The sequence below is a fragment of the Pipistrellus hanaki genome, assembly GCF_964339955.1.
Source record: "Pipistrellus hanaki genome assembly, chromosome: 18".
In the NCBI taxonomy this organism is placed as follows: domain Eukaryota; kingdom Metazoa; phylum Chordata; class Mammalia; order Chiroptera; family Vespertilionidae; genus Pipistrellus; species Pipistrellus hanaki.
Genome location: NC_140520.1, coordinates 28160728 through 28178596, shown reverse-complemented (window position 1 = coordinate 28178596; position 17869 = coordinate 28160728). Strand labels below are relative to the sequence as shown.

The 17869-nt window shown below is 47.2% G+C and overlaps 2 protein-coding genes across 7 annotated transcripts in view; one reads left to right on the top strand and one right to left on the bottom strand.

Moving 5' to 3' along the window:
• LAMB3 (laminin subunit beta 3) overlaps positions 1-17869 on the bottom strand; it is an 82739-nt gene that overhangs the window by 41439 nt on the left and 23431 nt on the right. For 2 of the 6 annotated variants that reach the window (XM_084865759.1, XM_084865758.1), the window contains exons 1-3: positions 16192-16259; positions 11784-11914; positions 6762-6902 (exon numbers count right to left, since the gene is read on the bottom strand). The gene's annotated coding sequence lies outside the window, so the exon portion shown is untranslated. Of the gene's footprint in view, positions 1-6761; positions 6903-7353; positions 7404-9282; positions 9481-11783; positions 11915-16191; positions 16260-17869 lie in introns of those variants that run through there. The other 4 variants (XM_084865763.1, XM_084865762.1, XM_084865761.1 and 1 more) reach the window with 4 other exon arrangements.
• On the top strand, positions 16460-17538 carry G0S2 (G0/G1 switch 2). Its single transcript, XM_084865765.1, has 2 exons — positions 16460-16636; positions 16773-17538. Exon 2 carries the CDS (start codon positions 16809-16811, stop codon positions 17124-17126), a length of 318 nt encoding a protein of 105 aa, XP_084721891.1. The 5' UTR covers positions 16460-16636; positions 16773-16808; the 3' UTR covers positions 17127-17538.

Sequence of the window (17869 nt, the reverse complement as noted above, 5' to 3'; positions counted from 1 at the left end):
GCAGGCACATCCTCACTAGGGGGTATGCAGGAGGCAGCTGATCAATGATTCTCTCTCATCGATGTTTCTAACTCTCTATCCCTCTCTCTTCCTCTCTCTAAAAAATCAACAAAATATGTATTTAAAAAGATAAAATAAAATAAAGGTGTTGGATTTTTCTGGTTCTCAATGCAGGCCACCCCTCAGAATTACTTCCAGAGCCTGTAAGACCATATCTGCAGGCCAGGCCCCACCCAGGGGTTGCATTGGCCTGCAGAGGGGCAGGACATTCAATGTTTGCCAAGCTGCCCTAAGGCCCCCTCCAGCTCTAGGATGCTATTCTCAGGGGCTGGTGGGTTAGGACAGCAGTGAAAAGCCTGGACTTGACCCTGAGAGAGGTGAAGCTTCAAGTCTGCTTTTGCACTCACCAACTCTGACCGTCTGACGGTGGAGCTGCAAAGCAAGCTGCCTCCAATGGGAATAGTTGACAATCTACCTCGTGGGTCCTTGTAGAGACGGAAGGCAACAATGTGTGTACGTAAACCTCTCAGCCAAGTGCCTGGCCAGGTGCTGCTCTATAATGGGTGCCTGTCCCCATGTGTGTGCGCCACACAGAGGTGTTTGGGGCCATGATCAGCAGCCTGTACAGTTGTTCTACCAAAAAGCAAATATCACTCCCAGGCAGACGTTTCACAGCTCACTCACAGGGCAGTGAGGGGCCGGGCTGCTCCCCTCAGGCGGCCCGAGGTTCCAACCTGAGAATCTGTGCTCTGTGCATTCCACTCTGCCCCATACAGGCTGCAGGCTCTCAGGAGCCATGACCTGGACCAGAAGGAAAAACGGGGCACTCCGGGGGCAAACTGAGCTCCCCAAGAAAGGCCACCCATGCTCCTGGCCTTTCTGAACAGGGGAGGACAGAAGGTGGGGCTAGGGGCTGTTTACAAACAGAGGACAGAGGAGCGAGTGGCTTCAAGCGTAAGAGTGACATAGATTTATGGCATAGTCTTATGGCTTCAGGCGTTAAAACTGGAGTCCACACCTGCTTAAGATAAAGAGGCAACGCCCTCTGGACCGCACGTGTGTTACTTAGCTTGGGGCAGTTGTCCGGCAAGTGTGAGGCCTACAGAGAGAAGGCGCTTTCTCCTCCTGGGGCCACGGTGGACAGTTTAGTTTGCAAAACCTGAACCATCACAAGTTTGCCCTTCTGGAAAACTGTGGAAACAGAGACAATGAGATCTCTGCAAGTTGCACCCAGAGGGTACATATCTGTGAGGCATACACGCCACTCCAGTTTCTAAGGGAAAAACCACTGCGGGGTCAGGACAAACCTTCAAGCAGACAATTCCAGTTTGTTGGGGGGTGACCAACCACTTTAGTTTGCCAGGACTCTCCTCGTTTAAGCTCTGCAAGTTCCGTGTCCCAGGACACCCTTCAGGCCCAGATGAATGCTCACTTGGTGATCACTGATACTTTTTTCTCCCAGATGAGTTTTAAAAGTGTCACCCCAAATGGCTCAGTAAGCTCTGCGTGAAGGTGCATAATGATCTGAGAAAGTGAAGCTGGCTCTGAGTCCAGGAAAAACCTGGATGGCAACATCACATGAGAATAGAACTCTCCCATAGGCAAGAACTCGGGAAGCTCCTGTATAAATGTTAGCCATCTTAGCAAAGCAGTCCTATCATTATTATTATTATTATTATTATTATTATTATGTTTATATTGATTTCAGAGAGGAAGGGAGAGATAGAAACATCAATGATGAGAGAGAATCATTGATCAGCTACCCACTGCACACCCTCTACTGGAGATGAAGCTGGGAATCAAACAGTAACCTCCTGGTTCATAGGTCTAAGGTCAACCACTGAGCCACACCAGCCGGGCTAAAGCAGTCTTTTTTCTGGACTTGAGGGAAGAAAATAGTAGCCAAGAGGACTTTTGTTCTGGAGACTCTATTCCTGCTGCTATGAATGATGACAGGAGGCTTTTCCCAGCCAGATCACACTACAGACCCATACCGAGCTTATAGATGCATTAACACCTCTGTCTTTTCGAGTAAATACTGTTAAAACAGGTTGCCCCTTCTTGACTTGGGGCTATTCTTTTTTTAAAAACATATTTTATTGATGTTTTTATAGAGAGAAAGGGAGAGGGATAGAAAGTCAGAAAGATTCGATGAGAGAGAAACATCAATCAGCTGCCTCCTGCACACTCCCCACTGGAGATGTGCCTGCAACCAAGGTACATGCCCTTAACTGGAATCGAACCTGGGACCCTTCAGTCCGAAGGCCGATGCTCTATCCACCAAGCCAAACCAGTTAGGGCATGGGGCTATTCTTAAGATGAACATGCACATGCACACTTGCACACATTTAGAAACACTCAACTCCCTTGCACTTTTACCTATGACATATTGTCTTGTTAGTTTTGGCCTGATGCTCCATTTGCTAAGTTGGATTCGGAATGCACTTTGACCCGTACACACTACATCATCTCCAGATTAAAATCCAGAGTCCACAGCCAGGCACCTAGGGTCCTGCTGAGAAAAGCTGCATTTCTGGCCCTAGCACTCAGCTTCCTTCACTCAAGTGCTCTGATCCAGCTATGCTGTTCCCCTGACCACACTTGGACTTGAGCCGCCTGGCTCTCTCTGCACTGCCCTCTCCACCTCGGTGTCCTTGGCTAAGTCCTAAATCCAAGACATGCTTCAGGTTCCTGGGCCAGTGATGGCTACTCTACTGTTCTCTGTCAATTCTTCCCAAACACCAGCAGCAGAACTTATCGATACCATTCCATTAGTCATCAGTTCTGTTCTGCTGTGTGAATCCCTTCTGTGTCAGCTTGACAAAAAAAGTTTTGCAACTTTTAGTTATTTTGTGATTTGTCCCCAAACCTGGATTGCAAACTCTTTGACAACAAGGACAACCCTTGCTCACTCTTTTTACCCCTAATGCAGTGCAAAACCCAGTGTTGTACATAGTAAGTGCTCAATAAATAGATAATGATTTATTAGTATGGATCCTTAGGGCAAGGGAAAACCCAACAGATCATAAAACCTCTCTAAGCATGTCCTCAGGTGAGAATTTTTTTTTAATGGAATAAAAGATGGTTTCCATGTTTGGGACTTTAGGAATTGGATGGAAAGTGATGCCATTTACCAAGAGGGATAAGACTAAGAAAGGAACAAGAATTTTTGTAAAGAAAAAACATGAAAGAATTTCTTTTTGTGTGTATTAAGTTAAAGATACCCATTGGCTATCTAACAAGAGCTACCTATTAGACAGCTTAATATGTAAGCCTGAAGCTCATGAGAAAGAAACAAACTTCAGGGTCATTATCGTATGGAACGGTGCTGTCTAATACAGTAGCCATTAGCCACACTGATGGGGTCATTTAATTAAAATTTAGATTAGTTAAATTATCCATTCAGTTTATCAGTCACTTAAGTCAATTTCAAGTGTCCAATATTGGACAATGCAGATATATAACATTTTTGTCATTGCTGAGAGTTCTATAGGACAGCACTGAGCCTCCCGCCAGGGAACTCAGGAAATCATCTAGGAAGTGGTTCACCATTCTGGCTACACATGAGAGTCACCCCAGGAATTTAGAGTCGATTCATCTTGGGGAACTCCCAAGATGAATTTGTAAAACAGTCCTTTATAAAAGCTCCCAGGGTGACTAAAGTGGAGCAGGGCTGAGAACCACTAACTTAGGGATATAATGCAGACAGAGGGGAGGGGTCATGGCAGGACACTGGGATGCCCCAACAGTAAGAGCAGTGATTCTCAAACTTGGCTGTACATTAGAATCACCTTTAGGCTTTTAAATATTGCCCTAGCCAGTTTGGCTCCGTGTATGGAATGTCAGCCTGTGGTTTGAAGGATGGAGCATCAGCCTGTGGATTAAAGAGCTCCAGGTTTGATTCTGGTCAAGGGCACATATCTCAGTTGCAGGCCCCTTCCCGGCCTGGGCCCTGGTCAGGCTCCTGCAGGAGGCAACCAATCAATGTGTTTCTCTCACATCGATATTTATCTCTGTCTTTAATTCTCTCTGCAGCTCTCTCTAAAAAGCAATGGAAAAAATATTCTTGGGTGAGGATTTAAAATAATAATAATAATAATAATAATAATAATAATAATAATAAATATTACTGATGTCTGCATCCTGCTTAGAGGGATTTCTGATTTCACTGCTAAAATCCCTCAAGTCACTTATCTTTATTACTCTGTGTGTTTCTCGCACATTACTCTGTGTGTTTCTCGCACATTGTGTCAGAAAACACACAGGATTTCTGATTTCTGATTTCACTTCCTTCCTGCTAAAGATCTCCAGTATTTTTCCAGTATTCAGTGCTCTTTTCCATTTCCAGTGCTCTTCGTGTTACCTGGTTTTCAGAAATTTAAAAATCTTCCCAATGTTTCTAATGTGCATTCAAGGATGAGAGCCAATGATTGAAAGAGGGTAAGATATAACAAAGGAGACCTAAAGAGAAGGCACGAATATGGTAGGATGGAAAATAGTAGAGCGCAGTGTCCCTAAAGCAATAACTAAAAATAAAAAGGAAGAAATGATTATATCTGTTGGATGTGAAAAGTCATTTCATTCAATAAACAGCCTGCAGCCTATTACATTTTGGGGGTGGATGGGAATGTAAACCATATGGCAATGGGTAAAAGAGTGAATGGGTGATGAAGAAACAGTTGCAGTGATTGTAGACAACTGAAAAATAGGTTTAGTTATGAAGAGGATCAAAGAACCATGCAACAGCTGGATAGTGATTTGGGGTCATGGACTAGATAGACTTTTTCAGATATTAGAGTATGCCCTAGGACAGTGGTCAGCAAACTCATTAGTCAACAGAGCGGCAAACCATGGCTCGTGAGCTGCAGTTTGCCGACCACTGCCCTAGGGCCTAGGCGGTTTGGCTCAGTGGATAGAGCCTCAGCCTATGAACTGAAGGATCTTGGATTCAATTCTGGTCAAGGGCACATGCCCGAATTGCGGGCCAATCCCCAGTAGGGGGAATGCAGAAGGCAGCCAATCAATGATTCTCTTTCATCATTGATGTTTCTATCTCTCTCTCCCTCTTCCTTTCTGAAATCAGTAAAAATATATTTTTAAATATATATATATATTAGAGTATATTTGTATGCTAACAGAATACTATAATGAAAGGAGAAAATAATTATTTAACAAGGGGAGAGATATGCAGGAAGTTCACTCCCTACCCAAAATCCATACCCTCCTTCCTTCCTGCTAAAGATCTCCAGTATTTTTCCAGTATTCAGGGCAGTTGTCCTTTCTCCAGCTCAGAGATTAGCTTAGACATGTGGTTCTCAAACTTTAGTATGTACCAGAATTACTTGGAGCATTCTTTACAACAAAGATAGCCTGTCCTAGGTGCATAATTCAATAGGTTCAGGCAGGAGCTCAAGAATCTGCATTCCTCCCACGTTCTCAGATGATGTTGCTGCCGCTGCTCCCAAGGACAGCCTTTGAGACTACTGGTCTAAGCTCACGATGGTAATCCTTTCCTTCAAGTAGTCTTAGGGATGGGCATTCATCCCAGTTCTGGCCATGAAAGGAAGTCTCTGGAAGGATTCTAGGCAAGCTTTCTTTGGCAATGAACGAGAAAGAACATCCTCTCTCTTTTCACTGGATGTTGTCATATTGAATGAAATGCCTGGCACTGTGGCAACTATCTTGGAACCAACATGTGAAGACTATAATAAGTCTCCATGCTGGGGATATAAGATTGAAAAGATGGAAAGAACCCGGGTACTTGATAATATTACACTACCGAATGAATTGATTCTGAAATCCCCGCTCAGTAAAATCATGTATTTTTCTTATTATTATTGAATTAGATTTTCAAACTTGTAGCCTAAAGCAACCTGAGTTTTTCATGGACTCCCAAAACCTTAATTAGATGAGTCTGGATTAGATGGAGGAACAGTTCTTTATAAAAAGAATCAGGGATGCTTCCTCCCTGGTAAAGTGACAGAAAGTAGAGCAGATAGATTTGGTGGTTGGAAAATTAAGTGGTTCCTGTCTGACTCTTTCTATTTCACCGGGTCATGAGGTGTCTGTGGAGAAATCTTTTTAGAGAGTAATAAAGATAAGTGACTTGAGTAACACAATAAATTATAACAGATTGCCCTTTTGAGATGTGTGGTCTTAAATTCACAGAAAATACAATCGGCCTGAATGGATAATTTACTCCAGCAATAATAAACTACTTGAGTATAGATTGACATAGAGCAGATAGCTGACTGACTCCAACCATAGTTAAGTCTTTCTGGATAAAAATAAAAGAAACAGAGAAGGTCAAGAGAATTCAAGGTGACGATGGACCACAGAATCAAAGCCAGGTTCTTCCCATCCTGGTTAGTCTTCCTAGTCTTTGTCAAGTTTGTTGTTGTTGTTTGGTTAATCCCTACCAGAGGATATTTTAACATTGATTTTTAGTGAGTGTGGAAGAGAGAGGGGAAGTCAGAGAGAAACATCAATGTGCGAGAAACACACTGATTAGTTGCCTCCCGCACAAGCCCTAACCAAGGCTGGGCCAGGGAGGAACCTGCAACCAAGGTAAGTGTCCTTGACTGTAATCGAACCCGACGCTCTATCCACTGAGCCAAACCTGCTGGGGCTTTGTCAAGTTTGAATGGGTTTTCTCCTGTCAACCCAGCAAGAGCTCATAGCATGCAGCTTGTATTAGTTCTCCATCGCTACATAGCATATTACCACAAACTTAATAGGACAAAATGCATTCATGAACTCACACTTCTGTAGTCAGATGTCTGGCACAGTGACTCGGGATCTCGTGAAGCTAATAAATCAAGTTGTCTGGTGAGCTGCATCCTCATCTGGATCTTGGGGTCTTCCTTCAAGCTGATGTCATTGCAGAATAATTCAGTTCCTTCCTGGGGTAGAAAGGAAATAAAAATCAAGAAATGCTTAAGAGGCTGGAAGACAAGTCTTGGTGAGTGTTTACATGAGAGGTGACAGAGGGGGAGACGAATAAAGGATGGCTCTCAGGCTTAGGGCCTGAGCTACTCGGTAGATAATGAAGCCTACAATAAAAAGATGTTGGGCCCTAACTGGTTTGGCTCAATGGATAGAGCATCAGCCTGTGGACTGAAAGGTCCCAGGTTCAATTCCAGTCAAGGGCATGTACCTTGGTTTCAGGCACATCCCCAGTGGGGGATGTGCAGGAGGCAGCTGGTCTATCTTTCTCTCTCATCGATGTTTCTAACTCTATATCTCTCTCCCTTCCTCTCTGTAAAAAATCAGTAACATATATTTTTTTAAAAAGATGGTGGTGCAAGTTTAAGGGGTAGAAATGTTGAATTTGGCTTTACACCAGCTTAACACCTGCACAATATCCAAGTGGAGATGCAGCACAGACAGGGGAGGCAGGATGAGAGCTCAGGTTCATATGTCATCTGCATGGAAGCAGTAATGGGAGCCTTGGGAGAAAACTAAATCCCCTAAAGGAGTGTGTAGAGTAAGAAAAGAGGCCCCAGCACTGGGTCCTGAGAAATGCTGACATTTATAAGTCTTTTTTTTTTTTTTTTTTTTTTTTTTTAATAAGTTTTTATTTTTCATATTATTACAAATGTTCCTTCCCCCCACCCCCACCATTGCTCTCCTCCACCAGGTTCCCACCCCACCCTCTGCCCTTTCCCCACTCCTCATTGTCCTCATCCATAGGTGCACAGTTTATGTTCAGTCTCTTCCCACGCCCCCCTCTCCCCTTTTCCCCAAGAATCGTCAGTTCACTCCCCTTCCATACCTCTGATTCTATTATATTCAACAGTTAATATTGTTCATCAGATTTTTTTAATTTCCTTGGTTTTTAGATTCACTTGTTGATAATTACGTATTTGTTGTTCATAATTTTTATCTTTGTTTACTTTCTCTTCTGAAAGAACCCCCTTCAGCAATTCATATAATTCTGGTTTGGTGGTGATGAACTCCTTTAGCTTTTTTTTATTAGTGAAGCTCTTTATCTGGCCTTCGATTCTGAGTGATAGCTTCGCTGGGTAGCTTATTTTTGGCTGTAGGTTCTTGCTATTCATCACCTTGAATATTTCTTGCCATTCCCTTCTGGCCTGCATGGTTTCTGTTGAGAAGTCAGCTGACAATCGTATAGGTGCTCCTTTATAAGTTACTACCTTCTTTGCTCTTGCTTCTTTTAATATTCTCTCTTTATCTTTTGCTCTTGGAATTTTAATAATGATGTGTCTCGGTGTGGTCCTCTTTGGATTCCTTTTGTTTGGAGTTCTGTGCACTTCCTGGACTTGTAAGTCAAATTCTTTCACCAGGTGGGGGAAGTTTTCTGTCACTATTTCTTTCAGTATGTTTTCGATATCTTGCTCTCTCTCATCTTCTGGAACCCCCATAATTCTGATGTTGGTTCGCTTGAAGTTGTCCCAGAGGTTTCTTACATTATCTTCAATTTTCTGGATTCTCTTGCCTTCTAGCTTCTGTGGAGGAGTGTCTTCTGGCTCTTTATGTTCCAAATCTTTGACTTGATTCTTGCGATCTTCCCTTCTGTTTTTAGGACTCTGTAGAATATTTTTTACTTCAGACAATGTATTCTTTATTTCTTGTTGTTCCCTTATCATTTCTTGATGGTCTCTTTTCATATCCTCATAGGCCTTATCCATCTTTTCTAAGAAATTCTTGAAAAACCTTATAAGCGTAGATTTGAACTCTATATCCAGACGCTTTTTGTCCTCCATTTCTTTCGTTTGTGATTTTGTTGTCGCATTTCGCAGTTACAGATGGGACGGGGTTTCAGGGTGGAGCCTGCAGCTTTGGCTTCCGTCAGCCCCGCCCTATGCGGGTCCTTCAGTGCTCGCTGCCGGCGCCTCTGAGAGAAAGGTGCCCTCGATTTTCGCCTGCTGCCAAACAGTCTATGCTCTCCCACAATGAGCCCGGTATTGGGGTTCAGTTCAGTTGGAAGTGGAGTTGGAGGTGGCGTTCACAGCAGTCTGGAGCCCCAGTCTCCTTCCCGTCAGGGCAATCCCGCGGCACAGCCGACCGTCCCTTCTCTGGGGGCAGTGTGCGCGCCTCCGGGACCTCCTTTCTCCGCTACCCCGGGGTTCCGACTTACAGCCCAGCTCCCTATGGCTGAGCCTGAGTCCCCGGGGTCTGGCCCAGAACTGGGGTTCAGAGCAGTCAGGGGCCCAGCACAGTCGGAGTTTTCTCTCCTTCCCGCTTGGGAACGCCCGCCAGGCACTCGGCCTCCCTCCTCTCCGGCTCCGTCCTCTCCGCGCGCGCCGCGTGTCTCCGTACCTTAGGCTTTTACAGCTCCTCCGTGCTTCCTTCTGGTTTTCTCCTTGCTTCTTGTTGTAGGATTTCCAGTCAGTCGACTTTCCTGTAGTTCTGGGTAATGTCCATTTTATATTTTAGTTGTATTTTATTAAAATTGTTGTGTGCGGCTGCGGCTAGTTGCCTACCCGAGCAGCCATCTTGGATTCTCCTCTATAAGTCTTATAAAAAGCAAAAGTGAGCCCTAATTGGTTTGGCTCAGTGGATAGAGGGCCCCCTGAGGACTGAAGGGTCCCGGGTTCGATTCCAGTCGAGGGCATGTAGCTTGGTTGCGGGCACATCCCCAGTAGGAGGTCTGCAAGAGGCAAGTGATCAATGTTTCTCTCTCATCGATGTTTTTAACTCTCTATCCCTCTCCCTTCCTCTCTGTAAAAGCAATAAAAAATATCAACAAGAAAAAAAGCATAAGTGAGAAAAAGAACTGAGGAGGGTCCAGAATAGGGCAGGAGGGAAACTAGGAGACTATGACATCCTGGAAGCCAAGGAGAAGGTGTTTCTAGACAAAGGGAGTGGTCAGCGGTTGCTAGGCATATGCAGTTGATCATTTATGCAATTGTTCAATATTTGGCTCCTGCCTGCCATTGCTTCATTTCCTTCATTTCCCAAAACCCATCCTTTATGCTCTAACACCAGTCTTGCCTCACTTCTCCTGGACCATGTGATGTTTTCTCATACATCCTCCCATTTTCACATGCAGTCCTTTCTCATTCCAACCTCCCAACCCTGGCCCCCACTCTACCCCAGAGTTCCCTGGTGGACATTATCCATCCTTTAACACCCTAAGCTGCTCAGTCATCATCCACTCTCGGGCCTTCTTTGACTACCTCCTTCCTGAATTGAATCAATATATTTCTCATTCTATTCTTTGTATACCAGGTATATACTAGTATTTCCATTATTGTGCCTATCCTGGTATAATGTAACAACTTATTTAATGTCTGTGTCCTCAACTAGAATATGAGCTACTTTGAGGCAAGGACAATTTCGTATTCTGCTTTTATAACTATACTTAACACGGTATTAAATACATAGCTAGCGTCAACAAAAGTTTTTGGACCTTATTGTTTTCTATACGTTCCCCCGGGGAATGTGAATGTCCTGGGCTGAGATAAAAGACCATGACATGCCGAAACCGGTTTGACTCAGTGGTAGAGCGCCGGTCTGTGGGCTGAAAGGTCCCAGGTTCGATTCCGGTTAAGGGCATGTACCTTGGTTGCGGGCACATCCCCGGTTGGGGGAGGAGGGTGCGGGAGGCAGCTGGTCGATGTTTCTCTCTCATCGAGCTCTCTATCTCTCTCCCTTCCTCTCTGTAAAAAATCAATAAAATATATATTAGAAAAAAAAAAAAAAGACCATGACAACTGCTGACATGGAGCAGGAGGTAAAGACAACTGAATAATAAAAGAATAATAACTGAATCAATAATGGTTTGATTACTTCATTTGTGCCAGACCACTAAGCCCTTTATAGTGGTCTAGCTCACTCAAGCCTCTAATAGGGGCTACCGTCTTATAGGGACTCCCATCACTCTCACTTCACAGATAGGAAAATGGAGGCTAGAGAAGGTAGGTCACTTTTCCAAGGTCAGACCCTGGGAAGAGGAGCTAAGACTTAAAGGAAACCAGATCTGCTTGGCTCCAGATCCTTGCACCCGCAAGTCCAGCTGATATTTGAGCGGGGGAAGTCCCTTGTGCCGGTGGCAGTCTGTAAAGTATAGCGCTGCGATTCAGACGTGGTATGTGGGCAGCAGGGTGCCCATGGCTACCCAAGGCTCCTAGCACATGGGCATGCACCGGCAGCTCGTGGCTCTGTGTGACCAGGAGCCATGAGGGACAAAAAGTCTGTTCCTCAGAGTTAACTTAACAAGGCCCTGGTGTCCCAAGAGCAGGCTGGAGGGGTGCCCAAGAATGAGCCAATCGCTGCCACGTTGTCAGACACTAAGCTGGGAATGCGAGTGAAAGGTGAGGAACCCAGAGTGGAGGGAACTAAGCCAGGTTGCCAGGGCTTGGGTAATTATAACCCTAAGGACAAGCCAATGTGCCCAAAATAACTTCCCGAGAGAGTCTTCACTGAGCCTTTTGCAGTCTCAGTCCCAGGAATGACTTCCAGGTCTGTGAAACCAGCATGGATTGAACCCCTATTATATGTTCGCGCCAGGAGGGAACACAGAGCTGGTCTAGCACAGATTCGGGGCCAAGCCCACGGGAAACAATGGCGAGCTGCATGGCACTGTCCACCACACAGTGCCAACCTGCGCAGCACAAGACACAGAGGCGGCTGCAGTCCACGGAAAGGAGCAGTCAGGGAGCTCTGGCACAGGCAATGGTGGCTTCTTGGAGCCCACGAGTTGAAGGAGGGAAGACAGAATAGAAAGGGATCAGCATTCCAGGGAGGAAGAAGCGTACAAGCCAAGGGGAGGCAGCAACAATGCAAACGAGTGACTTCTTGGGCTGTGAGAAACCCACCTGTGGAGCTCAGGGTTCTTGTTGGAGCTAAGTAGGGGAGAAAGATGAGTAGAGAAGATCAGATCACAGAAGCTCTGGATTCCAAGAATATTGGTCAAGCAAATTCAACAGGCAGAATCCAGAAATTCATCCTGTGGGTGAGAAATCACCCCAGGCTTCACACAGGCGATGAAGAATAAAATGTAATTTAGGAAGATTTATTCGGTTGTACTGTTTGAGATGGATTTGTGAGGAACTAACAGCAAACTCCCCCCACATACACACACCACCACCACCAAAAAAAAAAAAAATGCTGAATGCTTCTTTGAGCATGCGCTAAAAACCTTACTGCATGCAAACTTAAAAAACATGGTTCCCCACACACCAGGCCTCACAGGCCAGTGGGAATGACATTCATTAATCCCATAGTCACCTATGAAGCATCTACTATGTACCAAGAAATATACTGGGCCCTGGAGACCCAGGGAAGAAATAAACAAAGTCCTGGTCCTCATGAAGCTCATTTTCCAAAGAATGTGGAAGACAACTCAAAAGCAAACCAATAATCATCTATCTATACCAGTGGCTGGCAAAATGCAGCTCTCAAGCCACTTGCGGCTCTTTGGCCCCTTGAGTTTTTAGCAAAGGCCAGCTTAGGAGTACCCTAATTAAGTTAATAACAATGTGTCTACCTATATAGTTTACATTTTAAAAAAGTTGGCTGTCAAAAGAAATTTTAATCATTGTACTGTTGATATTTGGCTCTGTTGACGAATGAGTTTGCTGACCACTGATCTATACTAATAAAAGGGTAATATGCTAATTAGACCAGGTAGACCAGACGTCTTTCAGGTGTCCTTCTGAACAAAGCTGCAGCCACTGCGAGGGCCAAGGAGGGCAGGCAGCTGTGGCAGCAGCAGTGGGGTGATGGGGCAGTGCCTTCCCCTGATCGGCCAGTTGCCTCCCAAGAGGGAGGCCAGACTGAAACTTAGGCCTGCTCCCCAAAAGCTGTCAGTATAACATACCCTGAGAGCTCACAGCCTGTGAGAGGGGGCAGGCTGGGCTGAGGGGACCCCCCCACCCCAGGACATGAATTTTCGTGCACCATGCTTCTAGTATCTATATAAAGTCAGTACTAAGGGCTACTGAGAAGAATAAAGCAAGGCATTGGGTGATGGGATGATGAGGTGAACTGGTCAGGAAGGCGTCCAAGAAAATGCCACCATATTTCAAGCCCAGAGAACAGGTGAAATGGATATGCCACTGCTAGAAATAAGGAGGCTGAGAAGGTGACTTAGTTTGTAAGAGTACAGACAATGTGGGGAGTGTGTCAAGCTGTGACAAAAGAAGGATACCCACACAGAAAGGTCTAGACTCTAGAACGCTAATCTTCCAGAACAGAGGAAGATAGAAATTAGAAAGGTAGGTTCCATAGAGTGATAAGAAACCTTCTCTCCAGCTGAAACCAGTTTGGCTCAGTGGATAGAGCGTCGGCCTGTGGACTGAAAGGTCCCAGGTTTGATTCTGGTCAAGGGCATGTACCTTGGTTGCTGGCACATCCCCAGTAGGAGGTGTGCTGGAGGCAGCTGATAGATGTTTCTTTCTCATCGATGTTTCTAACTCTCTATCCTCTCTCTTCCTTTCTGTAAAAAATCAACAATATATATATATATATATATATATATATATATATATATATATATATATATATATTTTTTTTTTTTTTAAAGAAACCTTCTCTCCAAAAGATATTTACATGAAATAAAAGTAACTCAAGGACTGAAAAAAAATGAGTGTAAGATCCACAACTAGTTTTATCATGTCTCCTATGATGTTACCCTCCCTCCAGCTTCAGGGAACTCTGGGTTAGGTAGTAACTTCAGTAGGCAGCAAGCCTCTGGTTAACAAAATAATGCTACTAATAACTGAGGTTCACACATAACCAACCACCCAAAAGACCTCTGTCCCCTGCTCCTTCAGTCTCCAAGGCACAGTGGTAGGGACAGCTCTCTCCTCTTCCCTACTTCCCCCTTCTTATTGTTTTCTCTGCAGGTGGCTCTGGGGACCTGAATGTTTGGAAGAAAGAGATTTGGAAAGCAAAATAAATTTTAAACTAGCCTTCTTTGTCTTCCTAAAAATGTCAAGAATTAAATATTGGGGTAGACTCAAGGGTAGGGTGACAAGCTGTTCCTGATGGCCCAGAACAGCCCCAGTTTCAGCATTGTAAGTCATGCATCTTGGGGAAACCCCTCAGTCCTAGGCAAAGAGGGACAGTTGGTCACCAAGGCTGCTCAGAACTTCACAGCAATAACCTGTGACTGACCTGTGTGTTGCAACGCAAGACTTTACATCTCTAAAGTGACATCAGGGCTTTAACGCATGGCCTTGGTTTCCCAAGCTCTACCTAATCCCTCACCCTACAGACTGGGTTCTCTTTCCCCACCCAGACAGAGGAGCTGTGTCAGCAATTCCTAGCTGGGGGATGGTCCTGGATTCCTCAGCTTTTTATTCCCTTCATCTCTCTCTCAGCCCCAGCTAACACCTACACCAGGAACAGCAGCTCCAAGGGCAACCCCAAAACCACCTGCTGCCCTCTCTTCCCAGCCCCGGCCAGCAAACTGGTGAGGTCTGTGGGGTTGAAGTCAGATTGTCAAAGAGGGAAAGAACTCATCTCAGCTGGTGATGTGTTCTCCCACCAAAAATCACAAGAAAGGGGAACCCCAGATACATTACAGTCTGCTGACCTTGAGGGACATGTGGTTTGTATCCTTCGAGTGACACAAACACCGGAAATACTGGCATGCCAATTGCGGAGTTTTGGGTTCATCGCTGGGCTGACTCACCTTCAGGCCAGAAACCAGGTAAAGGCCCTGATAGGAAGATGCATGTGACATGCTCTCCCAAAAGCCACCGTGTTTGCGACACTCGCAGATCTTGGAAAAGCCTACAGGTCATTTCTGCCAGTTATTAGAGATTCAAAGAAAATGCCAAGAATGATACTAATCTCTCCTTGTTATAGAATTTTCCTGTCTGACAAGGTTAAAAGGATAATAATAAGCAGGGGATACAATCTTCCAGAAATAATCCCAATTAGGACCATTGTCACCTTGACCACTGTGTACAGACAAAAATGTATAACATTAAATTAGCTACTTAGGTAACCTTGACCCATCTGCACAAACCAATCCTATTTCCTGAACTATGAATAGCCCAGGCAAAAAGCAATTATTGATGCCATTTTTTAACTAAATTGTCTGAGAATGGCTTTAGACCACCTCCTCCCCTCCTAAAGAAAGATTACTGTTAAAAATTTCAGAGATTCACATTTCTGATCCCTGAGACAGCTCTTCCTCCTATCCCTCCCCGCGGGGCTCAGCTTGAATGATTGTGACAGGCTGTTGCAAGATTGCATCACTGACCTTTGCAATTTTCTGGCCACTCCAATTTTCCCCTTCCTCCCCCTGCCCTCTCCCTTTCCTCGTTTGAAGCCCTTTGGCCTACCAGTTTCTCCTTTTCCTGACTTGCTGGCTCTGGCATATGGAGAACCAAGCTAAATCAGAACCCCCATACGTACCCCTATTCCCTCACACACACCCCACACACACACACACACACACACACACACACACGGGATGATGTTTAATCCTAGTCACAGTCAGTCCAACTATCCTCACCCTTCCTCTCCATTCTTCACCTTCTTCCCAAAGGCCACTCTCACTCTTCTTCCCGTAGGGCCTAAACTATGGTGAGCTGAGCTGGCACAGGAGTTGCACCCCCAGACCCAGGGCAGTGGCAAACAACTTTTGAGGACAGCACGACATGCTTACATTCCAGACCTGCAGACTAGCTTTTACAGACAACCCCTCTTCCATCTTCGTCTCCACCCCTGCCTCCACCTTCGCTTCTCACTTGGGAAAGGGGGCGATTTAGATTTAATGGCAGTTCCCTGATACACAGAAATACAAACACAAACACCTTCAGGCACAGAAGGTGTTTGTGTATGTATTACACACACACACACACACACACACACACACACAGGCGCGCGCCTGTGCATAACAGGGCACCCTCAATGAATAAGTTGTCTATCAGGTGAGCCTCACAATGCAAGCACCAGTGAATAAAACCAGTCAGGCCAGAAAGAAACGGTATCTGCCCACAAGGCCTTAGGCAGAGCCTGGACACCTGTTCAGTTCTGTATCCCTCCCCTTTGCCTTCTCCCCTACGACCCCCCCCCCCCCCCTCCCCAACTGTGGGAAGATGACAACCCTTCTGAATAAAAACGGGTGTTTTTTTCCTCTCAGGTAGAACCACAGATGTTAGGGGTCCTTCTCATTAGGGGTCCTTCTCAGGCTGCCCCAGACCAGGGACGCTGCGCACCGAGCCACCCCGCCAGGAGAGAGTCCCTGTGGCAAATGCACGCAGTTACCTCGGGCTCCGGTTCTCAGCCCTGCACGCACGCACCTGGAGCCGGACCTCCCACGTGCAGGCCTGCCCTCCCCTGCACCCCGGCGCGGCCTCCCCCTCCCCGCCCCCAGTTCACCCCGCCCCGGCGTGCACAGCTCGTGGCCGCCCCTCCCCCTCCCCGCCCTGCCCCGCTCCGCCCCGCCCCCAGGTCCCCCTTCCGGCTCCCCCCCCCCCCCCTCCGCCTCGCTGGCAGGCGCTGGCCCGCACCCAGGGAGCCCTGGAGGCGGGTCCAGGAGGGAGATTTAAGCGGCTGCGGGGCCCGGCGGGTTGTCAGCGGTGGAGACTCCAGCCCAAAGAGCCGCAGCGGCCGCAGAGGAGGAGAACGCGGAGCCGGACGGACGGAAGGACGGACGGACGCGCCCCCTGCCCAGCTCGCGCTGCCTCCTAGGAGCTCGCTGTGCATCCAGGTGAGCGGCGGGGCTGGGCTGGGCTGGGCGCGGTGGGGCGCGGGGTCCTCCCTGCGGGGCTGGGGGCGATGCTGCGGCCCCGGAGCGAGCCATCCCTCGGTGACTAACGGTCCCCTTTCTGCCCGCTCCTCCCCAGGTCCCTCCGGAGGGTCCCCGAGAGCCCCGAGCCGAGATGGAAACGGTGCAGGAGCTGATCCCTCTGGTGAAGGGGATGATCGGCCAGAAGCCGAGCCGCAGGCTGGTGAAGGTGTACGTGCTGGGCGGCGTGCTGGCCCTGTTCGGCGTGGTGCTGGTGCTGGTGGAGACTGTGTGCGGCCCCTTCACGGCCGCCAGCCGCCTGCGGGACGAGGAGGCCGCCGTGGCCGAGCTGCGCGCCGCCCGGGAGCGCCAGGCCCTGCACACGCAGGCCCTGCAGGAGAAGGAGAAAGGCAAGCAGCACGACGCCGCCCTGGGCAGCCGGGCCCTCGCCCACCGGCAGCACGCCTCCTAGAAACAAACTGTGGGAGCCAGGATGGGCGAGAGGAGAAGGAAAGAGAGCAAGCAGGAAAGAGAAAGACGGAGACAGAGACGGAGACAGAGGCTGATTCTAGCCGGAGACAGAAGCTGATTCTAGCCGGGCAGCGCAGGGGGCCTGAGCTGTGTGGACTCGGGAGAAGCTGCTGCCTGCTGGAACTGACGGAGCTCACAGACTCACCAAAAGGAGTCTGGGATGGGTTTTGCTGCTGTGCAGCACTGCGGAGGGATGGCATGTCCAAAGCCACGTGTCTTGGAGCTGAGTGCACCTGCCATGTTGCACTGGGGCAGAAGGGGGAGAAATGCTTTTTATATTATTATTGTTATTGTTGTTATTTTTACAGTGACCGTTATTTTGCATTTTGAAAATGAAAACATTTTGTACTATATCTGTGTCTGATTCCTGGGGGGCATGGTTCTCTGGGTGGGCGGGCAGCAGAGGGGGTGGGCATGCATGGGAAGGGGTCTCCCTGAGTGAGCCCCGCAGGTCGGGCTCTCCTTCCTGCCCTGCTGGGAGCTCTGGTATTCGCATCCCATGCTTCTAAGTCGGTTGAGGATTTGGTTTTGTTTCACCTTGGCAGTGGGAAGAGAGACTTCCGTAAGTCCCACCAGACTTAGCGTTTTAAGATCAGAAGGTCAGCTTCTGAGCTGGGAGACATGAATGGGAGGTGTGGATCAGTTCTGGGACAGAAGGTGCATCTGTCATTTCACACCTGTGCA